This window comes from Pogona vitticeps, chromosome 2, assembly GCF_051106095.1.
Source record: "Pogona vitticeps strain Pit_001003342236 chromosome 2, PviZW2.1, whole genome shotgun sequence".
Taxonomy (NCBI): Eukaryota; Metazoa; Chordata; class Lepidosauria; order Squamata; family Agamidae; genus Pogona; species Pogona vitticeps.
The window spans coordinates 27,659,626-27,672,922 of record NC_135784.1 but is presented as its reverse complement, the minus strand read 5'-3'; the positions used below and the strand labels follow the sequence as shown (position 1 = coordinate 27,672,922).

The 13,297-nt window shown below is 45.1% G+C and overlaps 1 protein-coding gene across 2 annotated transcripts; it reads right to left on the bottom strand.

Annotated features, from left to right (window-relative positions):
* Positions 1-352: 352 nt before the first annotated feature.
* LOC110091245 (uncharacterized) lies at positions 353-7,900 on the bottom strand. 2 transcript variants are annotated; one of them, XM_072989079.2, is made up of 4 exons: positions 7,672-7,900; positions 5,660-5,866; positions 3,984-4,150; positions 353-1,793 (listed from the first exon to the last, which is right to left on the bottom strand). In XM_072989079.2, the coding sequence occupies exons 2-4, from the start codon at positions 5,766-5,768 to the stop codon at positions 486-488; spliced, it is 1,584 nt and encodes a 527-aa protein (XP_072845180.2). In that variant the 5' UTR covers positions 5,769-5,866; positions 7,672-7,900; the 3' UTR covers positions 353-485. The 2 variants fall into 2 exon arrangements, with proteins under 2 accessions (XP_072845180.2, XP_020670945.3); XM_020815286.3 differs by having other exon boundaries at positions 5,667-5,866; positions 7,672-7,899.
* Positions 7,901-13,297: the final 5,397 nt, after the last annotated feature.

The following is a 13,297-nucleotide window of genomic DNA, read 5'->3' as shown; positions in this document are numbered from 1 at the left end:
TGATCCAAAGGGTTCCTGTCAGCTCTGCAGTTCTAAGAGCTAAGACAGACTATGGAGGAAGGAGGGTCTAGAGAGAAAGGGGTCTCTATTGCTGTCTCTTTCTCTCCCGCTTCTTCCCTTCCTGGTGAATATTGCAGGACTGGGTTCGTAGGTACAGTGGCAAAGGGGGCAGAATAGCAGCGCTTTGCACTTCAGGAAACAGGAAAGCTTGCGCCAGCTAGCAAGCCCAAGGTGCAAACGTGTCTCCCTAACAAACCCAACACACACTTGCTTAGAAAACCTTTCAAAAGATCACAAGGAACATCCATCCTAATTTTCCAGCATTCAGAATAGTTCAGAAGCAAAGCTTCAATTTGTTTTTTTAAAAAAACAGACTTTATTAAAAACCAAGTGCCATCCTCTTGAAACCCTGGCACACGCGGATCTGTCATTCCAAGGTTGGGGTGGGGGTGGGGGTGGGGGTGGGGGGGCCCAGGGGGAACTTTTCAGCCCCACTCAACTTCCAGATCAAAGCCCTCCGCGTCGACTCGGTCAAGAATCCTTTCATATTCCATCTGGTGGATCTCCGAGCACAAGAGCAGCTTGAGGTAGCTCAGCTCGTTCTGCGAAATCAACAGCAAGTGCACGGAGGTCAGGGAGGCGTAGACCTCCTCCAGCGTCACCCTGCTGAGGTGCAGCAGGGCCGTGCTGGGTGGCACCAGGACATTGTAGAAGAGCTGGTCCAGGTCAAAGGGCAAGTGGGACAAATTCAGGCTGTCGAGGTACGGGGAGTGGGTGAGCAGCCACTGAAGGCTATGCCTGAGCAACAGGACGTGGGGAAAAGGCAAGGGGTTCTCCGTGTCTGCATAGGTCAGGGAAAACTCATGAAGCCAAGGGAACTGAAGGGGAGGGAGTCTGAAGTCCCAGTCCAAGGCTGCGAAGTCTGGCTGCCCCTCCCCATGACTGTACACCAAGGGAGAGCAGAAGTAAATGGACAGTTTCTGCAGATTCACACAGTGCCTCAGCAGAACGTGGAATGAGAACCGGTCTATAAAGCAGAAGCCACTGATGTAGAGGGATCGAAGCTGGGGGCCCAGGCTTTCCAGCACAGGCAGGAGCGCCCTCAAGTCCTCGCACTCCCTAGCATAGAGGCTCAGCCGAGAGATGGAGCCGCAGGAGGAAAAACTTTGGCTCCATCCAGGCCTCCCTCTTATGATCACAGAGACTTCCTCCAAGTGGGGGCACACAGCGCAGACTAGAGGCAGGGAGGGCTCTTCAATATGCTGCACTTCCCTGAGGCGCAGGGTGAGCCTGGCGCTCTCCTCACGCGGGAGGTCCAACGTCCTGCGCCACCACGCCAGCTTCTCCAGGGAGGGAAAGCCAGGGAGAATCTGGCTGCTGTCGAACTGCTGGCTGTGGATCAGGCACACCGCCTCAGCCACAAAGAAGTGAAACAACAGCTCCAGTTTGGGCAAAGCCAGCAGCACAAAGACGAGGATCCAAACGCAGTCTTCCATGTTAACGGCCAAGCTCGAGGGACCAGCCTCGAGGACCTGCAAGGACTGGCAGCACAAGGAGCCCCCGGTGGGGTCATAGACCAGATGAAGGACAGAATCGAGAGACAGGTTAGCGCAGCCCGAGATGTCCAAGTCACGAAGCTGTGAGCAGCAGGAGCGTATGGCCACCAGAACTTGGGTGTTGCACTGGGTTTCCGAGAGGCCTAGTTTTACGATGGATGGCAACTCTTTCACCAGGTGGATCAGAGTCTCGGCAGGGACCTCGTTGCATCTGTAGAGATCTAGTGTGGACAGTTTCTGTCTCAGAAGGAAAAAAAAAGAGAGAGAAAGGAAGTCAGTGGAAAAATACAAGAGTGGTCATAACTGACCAGATAGGCGGGATATAAATTAAATAAATAATAATAATTTATTAGAGTGAGTACACACTTCATGCATTGAAAGTGACATGGTCCCATAACTACTACTTTGTGGTGTTTTTTTGTGGATATCCATGGTTCCTTCCTCTTCTGCACTGCTCTTTTAAAGAAGCATTTGCCCTGCACACAGTGCCAGAGAACACCCTTGGTGGCTGGTGGAACAGAAGACATTATCAATGTTGGATGCACGTGGAGCAACACTGGATATTCATACATGTACCTGTCTGCATGTGCACACGTACACAAAGAAGCAAGCAAGTGTTCACATCTGTATCAACACAGATGGAAACCATTCACTCACCCCCTACTCCATGCATGCACTCATTTATTCCATATCTCAGCTGTGAAACGGGAAAATACTTGCCCCCACTGCTTCCTGTCTGCCTGGTTTCTAACCTGGACAACTGACATTTATTCTCTGGCAATTGTGCTCTTTTGCTTCTCTTTCTCCATTGTTTGAGTAGACTGCAGATGGACATTGTTGCCTTGCAAGAGATGAGATTGCCAGGCTCGGGATCTGACAAAGAAAAAAACTTCTCTCATTCTTCTGGCAGGGAAAACCACTGAATGAGACCAGGGAATATGGTGTTGGCTTTGCAGTCAGAAATACTCTGCTGAGATCCATTGTTCCACCTACTGTGGGGAGTGAAAGAATCCTGTCTCTGCAGCTCCACTCATCAGGACTGGTCACCCTCATCAGCAGGACTGGTCACCCTCATCAGTGCATATGCACCAATGCTGTCATCCACAATGGAAGTGAAAGACAAATTCTACGACGATCTGGCAGCTACTATCAAAAAAGTCCCTGAGAGAGCGCCACTGTTAATTCTTGGAGACTTTAATGCTAGAGTTGGTGCTGATCACAATTCTTGGCCCACTTGTCTAGGCCGTTTTGGCATTGGGAAGATGAACGAAAATGGCCAACGCTTGCTGGAGTTTTGCTGTTATTATGGTCTTTGTGTCAGAAACACGTTCTTTAATACGAAGCTTCAACACAGAGTTTCCTGGACACATCCAAGATCCAAGCACTGGGATCAGCTCGATTTGATCCTCACTAGATGTTCTAGCCTTCCTAGTATTACGATCACATGCAGTTACCAGAGTGCTGGTTGCGATACTGATCACTCCTTGGTGTGTAGCAGAGTAAAATTGTGAACAAAGAGACGAAAAAGGAAGGAAGACCACATATTGACATCAGCAAGACTCATGATCAAAGAAAAGTGGAGAAATTTGCCAGACTGCTCGAGGAAAATCCTTCCAGGCCCAGCTGAAGCAAAAGCACCAAATCGATGGGAATATTTCAAAAATGATGTGTATAACACCGCACTGTCAACATTTGGCAAGAAGGCCAAAAAGACGGCAGACTGGTGCGAAGCCCATTCGGAGGAGTTGATGCCAGCCATTGAGGATAAAAGGAGAGCTCTAGCAGCATACAAAGCCTGTCCTAGTGAGTACAACTTGCAAGTTCTTTGAGCTGCTCGTAGCCAAGTCCAACAGGCTGCCAGGAGAGCTGGACAGGGAACAGATTGTATTTGTCCTCAGTGTGGAAGGGACTGTCACTCCTGAATTGGCCTTCTCAGCCACACTAGATGCTGTTCCAAGTCCTCCATATAGAGCACGTTACCTTCAAGACTGAAGGATGCCTAACCTAGGCTCCATTGTTTGGTCTTCCCTTCCTCCACCCCCCAATGGTTTACCGGAAGGAAACTACAGGTGGTGTTCTGGTAAAGAGGCAGGCAGTAATGGCACGAGCTAAGCACAGCCTCAGGTATTACAGTCTGTGTGTTCTGCATAGCTCCTTGTTATTCTACAGTCAGAGATTTGCTGCATCTTTATATGTGGTTACATATTGTTGTTAATAATCTTTCTCCTTAATGAAGCATCCCATTTTCTTTTTGGTAAGACCAATCTGATGCCTTTTCTTTGAGCCCGGATATGTGCTAAACGAGAGGCTCATATGATGCAAAGCAGGAAAAGGGGAGCTTCACGTAGGCATGGAAAGAGAAGGATGGGAATCCTATCTTGTAGGCAGGACTTTCCCAAAAGAAAATCCGTACCCATCCCTTCTTACCTTGCAGCGCGCTGCGATGGTCTGGGCAAAGGACTCGCTGACCTGATGTGTGCAAGAACTCAAGTCCAACTTCTTCAGCTGTGGTACAAGGAACAAGCGCAAAACAGCCGAGGTCAAGGGCTCCTTGTTTTTCACTAACTGGAAGAGTTCCTGCAGAAGGAGGTCAGCTGCGTAGAAAGAAGGTACACAAGGGATTTACATGCCATGGATTAGTAGCAGGGAAAACCTGGAAGCCAAAATCCAACGGCAAAGAGGGGGAAGAGTCACGGGTCTATTACAGACCCCAGCATTCTTTACTCTTAACTGGGCAGAAAAGTGATAACATTAGCTTGAGTTACCACTTTAACCTGTATGCCAAACAGCAACTGCCATGATGTCCACCCCATATCAAGGCTCAGCCATGGAAAGCGTCTAAGGCAAGTGGTTCTCAACCTTGGCTAACCCAGATGCTCTTGGACTACAACTCCCAGAAATCCAGGCCAACAGAGCTAGTGGTGAAGGCTTCTGGGAGTTTTAGGCCAAGAACATCTGGGGGGGGGTTTCCAAGGTCAGGAACCACTGCTCTAGAGCAATTCTGGGCTCGAGAGGAAGATACAACTCTACCTATTCTCCTTTTGCATAGCCCTTTTCTCCTGAAAGTAGGGAGATTGGAAGGTATAATTTGGGAGAGAGTGTTCTCTTCACTCTGATCTTGCCCCACAGGAAAAGATGAGGATCGTTGGGGGTTGAACGAAGGACACCGTTCTCCCCCACCTTGCCCTCTCTGCACCCACTCCAGTTGTGAAACTGCTAGAGATGGAGGCATGAGTATGATGGAGAGGAAGGATGCTTTTTTTTCTATTAGGCCCACCTGTTCTGCAATACTGTCAGTGCTATGTAAGCATGGCAACCCTGTATCTAAAATAACCAGTAGGGATGACTAACCTAGAGATAGCCAGGTGGGCTTTGAGTATCTTGCCTGCACTTGACCTTGGCCAGTAAACACAAAATGACTGAAAACCGGTAACAGTTCCAGTCCATACAGCTGGACTTTATAGGCTTTCAAGGGGAAAAGGAAGAACCAGTCACATGATTCCCCCACCTGCTGCCATTCTACTCTTGCATGACATAGAGCTGGTGAGCAAAGGGCTGTTTTGGGGTGCAAGTTTGCTTAAACCCCAGGTGTCTTCCTCTCTGGACTGTAACATATTCTTGTGAAAAGGCAAAGAAGGAAGACATTCAACCTTTGTGGGGGGGAAATGTTACAGTGGCCTCTACAGTGCCCTCTGGATTTTCTTTGTACTCCTTATAGGTTTCCAAGATAAAAAGACTAAGAACACAGTCTTTCTTTCAGCAAAATGTACAGCAGGACCCCCATATCCACAGGGGATTGGTTCCAAGCCCCCCTCCCAAAGTAATAGCATACAGCATGGAAAAAAAAATAATTACATACAGCATGGTAAAAGAAAAAAATCCAAAAATATGTATTTTCTCCTTGTACTATCAGAATGGACCACTAGAGGGAGCCTGAGACCAAACTACAGTATTTATTCTTCAACAGGAAGCATATTAGAGCATGGTCTCTGGTTCCCTCTAGTGATCACGTCTGGTAAATACACCATGAAAATACATGTTTCTAATTTAATTAATTTTAAAAATATTAATATTTTCACACCACCCCTGTTCCCACTTTTTGCCTCTCACGCAGCACAATGAAAGGTCCCAGGGCATCAGGAGAACGACCGTCATCCAGGTAGCTGTCTGTGTAATCCCTGGCCCAGATGTCCTCCATAGTGTCAGCCACATACTCCAAACACAAACGTTCCAGCGAGTCTACGGTCTTTTTCTTAGGCATGAAATGCTTGGGTGTCACAGGCACAAGAAGACTGTGAAAAAGAATGAACCTGTAGAAAAGCAGAAGATAACAGGTTTGCTTCCCTTTTTGAACAGGAAGTAGCACCCAGAACACTGGGACGCAATGTTTAATATTTCAGGACGAAGAACAGTATTTCAGAATTGAGACCTTTCCAACATTGGAACAGAATGGTCCAAGAGGCTATATTCGGAGAAAGCCAAACCAAGCAAAGGTATCCCTTTCACAGGATTAGATAGGAGTGGTACACAAAAACCTCTATAGCATCTACTTCTAGTGCAGTGGTTTCCAACCTGGGTAACCCAGGCATTCTTGGACTGCAACTCCCAGAAACCCCATCCAGCACAGCTGGCAGTGAAGGCTTCTGGGAATGGCAGTCCAACAACACCTGGGTTTATCCAAGATTAGGAACCACGGTTCTAGTGGAAATTTGGGGGGGGGGGGGAAATCACCATTCTGGAAGCAACCCAGAATAGGAGGCAAACTAAATACAGTGGTGCCCCGCATAGCGACGTTAATCTGTTCCGGATTAATCGTCGCTATCCAGAAACATCGCTAAACAGAACTAAAAACCCCATGGGAACGCATTAAACTTCGTTTAATGCGTTCCTATGGGGTGAAAACTCGCAGTTCAGCGAAGATCCTCCATAGCGCCGCCATTTTCGCCGCCTCGGTAAGCGAGCACACCGCGCGAAATTGCTTGTGGCAGCCATTTTGGGCACCCTGCGACCATTTTGGAACCGTTGATCAGCTGTTCTAAAAACATCGCAATGCGAAGATCGGTAAGCAAAACACTTACCGATCATCGCAATGCGATGTTTTCCCATTCAAAACATCGCAATGCGATCACAAAAAATAGAGAGAGGAAGACCAAATATGGGATGGAGTGAAGTCATCCCCTTAAGTCTGCAAAACCTGACTTTGGCTATTAATAAAAGAACCATTTGGAGATCATCCATTTGATCACCATAAATCAGAAGCAACTTGACACCACATAAAACAAAGCTGTGTTTACTTCTACAGGGTGCACGTCCCACAAATGAGTTATCTCCACACAGGTCCACCTGTGGACTGTTGGGAGTTTCCGCAACCTTGTATGCTGCCTTTAGCAAGGTTGGCTAGAAGGGGCCTTTGTGGGCTGGGGTATCAACCTCTCTAGTGGTCAGTTTTGGTAATGACATGGAAATATATTTCTCCAGTGCACTTTATACATGGTCTCTGGCTCCCTCTAGTATCCAGTTCTGGTACTCTAGGGTCCTTTTAAGAGTAAAGGCAGGATAAAAATACAGTATTTCTAATAAATAAATAAAATCTTCATTTTAAAAAATATATTTCTTGGATTTTTCTTTATTTTATTTTTATTTTTTCAGACTTTGGACAAGTGACTCCTCCTGTATTCAGACTAAGTCTCAATACAGTTTTTTAAAACTGTTTTTAAAATTTGTAAGGCTGCCCAGAGTAGACCGTTGCTCTAGGTGGGCAGGGTATAAATCTAGTAAAATAAATAAATAAATAGGTGCCAGTTAAAGAGAAAGGGGTGGTCTACACTGGGGACTGTGAAGCTATTCTGTTCTGTGAATCCCTGCAATTCTGCTGGGCAGCTGGAAGAATTTATCCAAAAATTCAAAACTCTGCAACACAGGCTCCCCTTATATACAGGGACGCCAGTCAAGCTAAAGGACCTACAGTACAAGAGCTGCCTATGTACCATTGCAGGGGGGAGACAGCAGCCCAAACCTTCCCCGCTGCTGCTGCTGGGTCTTCTCAAGCACCACCTGGTGCCTTGCAAAACGAGAAACAAACAAACACCCTGGCCCTCCTCAGAAGAAAACTCACGGTCAGAATAGCAATTCCCCTCGCGAGGGGGCGAGAAAAGCACAGAAGCCGCGCTGCCTGCTGAAGAAACCAGCCACCCCTTGCTCCGCTCCAAAGCGCCCTTGCTCGTGGCCGTATTTTTCCCGCCGCCGCCGCCTTCTTAACCCACACCTGGCCGGCCTCGCACTTGCGCAGTAAGGCGTCGGTCCGTCCGTCCGTCCAATGACGGCCCCTTCCCTGGAGGGCTGTTTGTATTTATGGCGGTGCCCGCGGGGAAGGTGCGCGCGCTCTGGGCGCGAGGCGCGGAGGTCTTTGGGGCCAGCAGGTGCAACGGGAGGCGGAGGAGGATGCGCACCTGCCGGGGATCGGGGCTGAAAGGAGGGAGGGAGACACACCTCCAAAAAAACCGGGGTCTTTTGCATCCTTCTCTTCTCGTGGGAAGAACGAGCATCGCTTGTTAGGTTCATTCATTCATTCATTTTTATGTCGCCCCATCCAGTTGAAAAGCCACAGCCCCGGGCGGTTTATATATTAATATTTAAAAAAACACAAGCACCCAATCATATAATTGTTATCAACTTACATTTGGAAACCAACCACAAAATAATAAAAGACAGCGCTGGTGTTTTCCCACCTTGCAGCCAATTCTAGCAAGGGGAAAAGTCCAGGCGTGACAATACAGAAGCTGAAACCGTGAAGCCCCTTAAGGACTAGCAGGTTTTATTTTGTTTTGATTTTACGCCAAATACAGTGGACCCTCTACTTAAGGAATTAATCCGTATTGGAATGGTGGCTGCAAGTCGAAAAGTCTGTAAGTCGAATCTCCATTGACCTACAATGCACTGAAAACCGATTAATCCCGTAACCAATGGTTTTTATTTATTTATTTATTTATTTATTTATTGGACTTATATACCGCCCCATAGCGCTACAAGCACTCTCCGGGCGGTTTACAATTTTAATTATAAAGGCTACACATTGCCCCCCCCAGCAAACTGGGTACTCATTTTACCGACCTCGGAAGGATGGAAGGCTGAGTCAACCTTGAGCCGGCTACCTGGGATTTATTCTATTTTTATTCCATTTTGGTTTTTTTCTGGTCTGTAAGTCGATTCTCTGGCTGCAAGTCAAATCTAAATTTTGCAGCCAGAGAAGTCTGTAACTCGAAAAGTCTGTAAGTCTAGCCGTCTGTAAGTCGAGGGTCCACTGTACTGTTGTAGGGAAAGCGACAAATCGTTATTTGTTGCTTCTTGAATAAATAATTAAGTTGCCAGTACTGGGCAAGATGTGCCTTTGCTCTAGGATGTTTAAACTTTGTTATATTTTATACTGTATATGGTTATTTATGTTGGAGATGTGGGTTCAAATCCTCACTCAGCCATGGAAACTCAGGGGCAGTTGGAAATCCTACAACCACTCCTTTAGGTTTCTGTGCTTTCCCACAGCTTTCTTTAGTGTGTTTTGGGAAAGGTTGTCTCCTAAAGCAAAGGCACACCTTACCCAGAGCTGCCCACTTAACATTTAATTATTGCACAAATGTGTGTATGTTCTGTGACATCCAAGTTGGAACCCAGTTATAGCAACCCCAATAAGGCTTTCAACATAAGGAGTGGTTTTTACCAGTTCCACACTGGCCCAGTGGGTTTCTGTGGGCAAGTGGAGGTTTGAACCCTGTTTTCCGGAGCCCTCTCCATCCCTTTATCCACTGACTACACCACAGTGGGGAATCCCTTTATTGCATAAACAGTAATGGTGAAAGTATCCAATGAATGTCACTAAAAACAAAACTGGATAACCACTGTTGTGTGGATAAAGTGATGAACTAGGACTTGGGAGGCCCGAGTTCGAATCCCCTTTCAGCCATGGAAACTTGCTGAGCTGGTAAAACTACTTAAATATCTCATTTACCTTGAAAGACATGATGCAGCTGCTATAAGTCCGGGTACAACTGGATGGCACAGGACAACGACAAGAAACAGACAATAAAACCCCTTTGGGGGGGGGTGTTGTCTCATGAACCAAAACCATGGAAATTGTCATCAAAATGTTAAGAGAACAGTATGGAGAGAAGTGCTTTTACAACTCTCTTTTCCTCTCCCTGCTAACTTTTAACGTTTGTCTTATGAAAAGACAATGTTCTTTAAGGTCTGCCCTCATGTTTGTGCTGTTTTTGTTAGTGTATCAAAGAATTAGCTCTGAGTGGAGTTTAGATGAAGAGCTATCACTGGTTTTGGGTTTGTTTGTTTTTTACTAACTTTGAGGGACAGGGAGTCTAGGAGGAAAACCTCCCCATTAAGATGCACCTGCTTCCATTTGCCAGGAACTGGTGTTTAGTGCTATATTGCCTGCCAGGCAAAAGGAAATATGTAGCTCTTATAACTAGTAGCCATTGATAGTCATGTTATGTCCTAATGGCTGAAATCCTATGATTTAGTGTAATAAGTCACAGCAGAGTTAGGCCCCTTGAATCAGAGAATCAACATAAGTTTTCTTGATTCAAATAGGCCTGTTCTAGTTGCAACCTCTTACTTGATGACACATAATGACTGAAAACCTCTTATTTATTACTAATAATAGTAAGAACTAGTATAGACCTGTTTGAACCAACAGAACTGATCGAGGAGTTGATTCACCAAATCCCCACTGATTCGGTACGCCTCTTCTTAGATTCAGTCGTTATGTGCTGTCAAGTCAGACCCAACTTAACGGTGACCCTAATAGGGGTTTCAAGACAAGTTAGATTTTTAAGAAGTGATTTTACCACTTCCGCCACTACCATGACCAAGCAGGAATTTGAACCCAGATCTCCTGAGTCCTAGTTTCCACGACCAAGCAGCCCTAGTCTATCTTTTTATTTTTCATTTTAACGAAGTGGGTACTTTGAGAGCCATCTCCTCCATCAATCTGTGTAATGTCTCTTTAAAAATGTTAGTAGCAGATCAACATCCACTTGCAGGAGATATTTGTCTCTCAGTGTCCCCCATCACAGCACTCACCAAACCTAGAGTTATATTACTTAGTACAGCTCATACAGCTGACACCATTTTTGGCAAAATTGCTGTTTGAATTTCTGTTTTGATGATTAGGGTTTGATTATCATGCTTCCCTGGAGTGTTATCAAAATAATAGCTTCAGCTGAGAGCGTTTTCTTTAAAATTGTATCAGATGAGAAAACAGCCAAATTCACTCCACACATGCTACGGTTATAATGTGATTTATTTATTTTTTCCATTTGTTTGCCAACCTTCTCCCAATTAATGGACCCAAGATGGATCACGAGTTGCTGTTATATGCCATGAAGTTATTTCCAGCTCATGGCAACTCAATGAATGAATGAATACCAAGAGAAGCTATCTTTTACACCCTTGCTCATGTCTTACAAACTAAAGCCTGCGGTTTCCATTACTGAGTCAAACCATCTCAGTGTTTCCCAGCATGATTTTCTTTCCAGTGCATCTTGTCTTTACATTATATGACCAAAGTAGAACATAGTGATTTGAGGTGCTAGAAAGCATTGAAGCTTGATTTGGTCTATCACCCAGTCCATATCATTAAAACTCTTAGAATCATGGAATAACTGAGTGACAAGGAGCCTATAAGGTCATTGAGTCCAACCCCCTGCTCAGTGCAAGAATCCAAATCAAATCAGATCTGACAGATGGTTTTCCAATTTTCTCTTGAATACCTCAAGTGTTGGAGCCTCTTCTCCAACTCACATTTCAAATGAGATTAAATCGAATTCTAGAATTGTCTAAAACAGTGGTTCTTAACGTGGGCGATAATGCCCCCCAGGGGGCGATTTCATTTTTCAGGGGGGCGGTGGAACGAAAAGGGGCGGTGTGGGGGCTCTGGAGCAGAAGGGGGACGGTAGGGGGGCGCTGGAGCAAGCCAAACCTGTGAAGATGGCTGCAGCCTTTTTACAGTGTACATGAATATATATTTTCCTCCAATCTTAATTTAGTTTCAGAGTTTTCGTCTTGAAATTTTTAGTTCCTACATTGCGGTTTGTTTTTATGCCCTTTTTATATTTCTTTTTGCGTCTTAAAATTTGCTTGCAACTAAATCATTAAATGTTACTTTTTGGGGGCATTTCATTTTCTTGGAATTGAATTTTGTTTTCAGGGGTCATTGCATTTAAGTGTCTTAAATAAATAAATAAATAAATAAATAAATAAATAAATAAATAAATAAATAAATAAATAAAAAGATATCATCACCGCAGGGAAGGGGGCGATGATAACTTCCTCAATGGCTCAAGGGGGCGTTTCTTTCAAAAAGGTTAAGAACCACTGCTCTAAAATCACCCTTCATAGCTCTGTTAAGAATTATGCCTGAGTAATACAGACATTATTGTGCATTAACTTACATTTAAATACAGCACATAAGTCTGTAAAAACCAATAACAGGGAGGTGTGGATTCATTATGCCATTCCTGTGTTAATCCTGCAAATCTTTTTCATGTTATTTTATTTTTATGTATGTATTTATTTTAAATATGTGTATTTTGAAACCCACCTAAATAGCCCAAGGAATTTAATTTCCAGCATTCAGATTTTTTTTGCCTTCAGAGAAGTACCTAGAAGTACCTATGTTATTTCTATTTGATAAATGGGAAACTAAAGGGTTCCTTTTAAACAAATCTAAAGATAATAAATTGTTCATAAATTGAAATAATTTTGAGGGCTGTAAATAATAAACTGAAACAAATTTGTTGGTCTTAAAAGAAGAGCACTGGTTCGCAAAACTTGCAATTGTTATTGTGATCGCAAAATGATGTGTCTATGGGGAAAATCCGCTTTACGATGATCGGTTCCCTGCTTCGGGAACCGATTCTTCGCTTAACGATTGTTATGGAACAGCTGATCAGTGGGTCACAAAATGGCTCCCCGCTGTGTTTTAGGACTGATTGCTCACTTTACAGGGAGCAGAAAATGGCCACCCTATGGAGGATCTTCACTGGACGAGCAGGTATTTCCCCCATTGGAATGCATTGATCGGTTTTCAATGCATTTCAATGGGGTTTTTTATTTAGCTTGACGACGATTTTGCTCTACAGCGATTTCTCTGGAATGGATTATCATTGTCAAGTGAGGCATCACTTTACTCTTATTTGGGTTGGGATGCTTACTTTTTAAAAATAGCTCTTGAAGGCCTGCTCTCAATGACTTCCAGTTACTGGGGGAACATGGGCAGGAGAAGACTATTTTACTCATGTCCTATTTGTGAGGTACCTGACTGATAGGCCTTCACAGAAAGCCTGACGCTGGATAATTCACAAGGGTACAAAATTCAGGATTTGTGGAACAAGAGTGTACGAAGCTTCAGTTTAAGATTTGGGGTAGACTGGAGGTTTTTGAGGTTCGTACTAACATAGCTGACTAGGTGAAGGACCGGGGGGATCACCCGCCACCCTCAAAGGAGATGGGCACATTTCCCCCTCCCCACTACCAAGGAGAAGGTGGCAAAGGCAGCAAATCGCCCCAGGGCAGGTGGTGGTAGAAAAGGTGAGCATCCTCCTGAATCAGGTCATCCCCATTCTCAGAAGCTCCTCTTGGAGGAGACCAGGGTTTCCCAGCCTTGGGCCCTCAGATGTTCTTGGACTACAACTCCCAGAAGCCTTCACCACCAGCTGTGCTGGCCAGGATTT

Coding starts and splice junctions, on each gene's coding strand:
- LOC110091245 (XM_020815286.3), bottom strand. CDS start 5,817: ATGCCTAAGAAAAAGACCGTAGACTCGCTGGAACGTTTGTGTTTGGAG. Junction 4,151..5,666: donor GGGACCTTTCATTGTGCTGC/GTGAGAGGCAAA, acceptor CTTTCTACGCAG/CTGACCTCCTTCTGCAGGAA. Junction 1,794..3,983: donor CCATCGCAGCGCGCTGCAAG/GTAAGAAGGGAT, acceptor CTTCTGAGACAG/AAACTGTCCACACTAGATCT.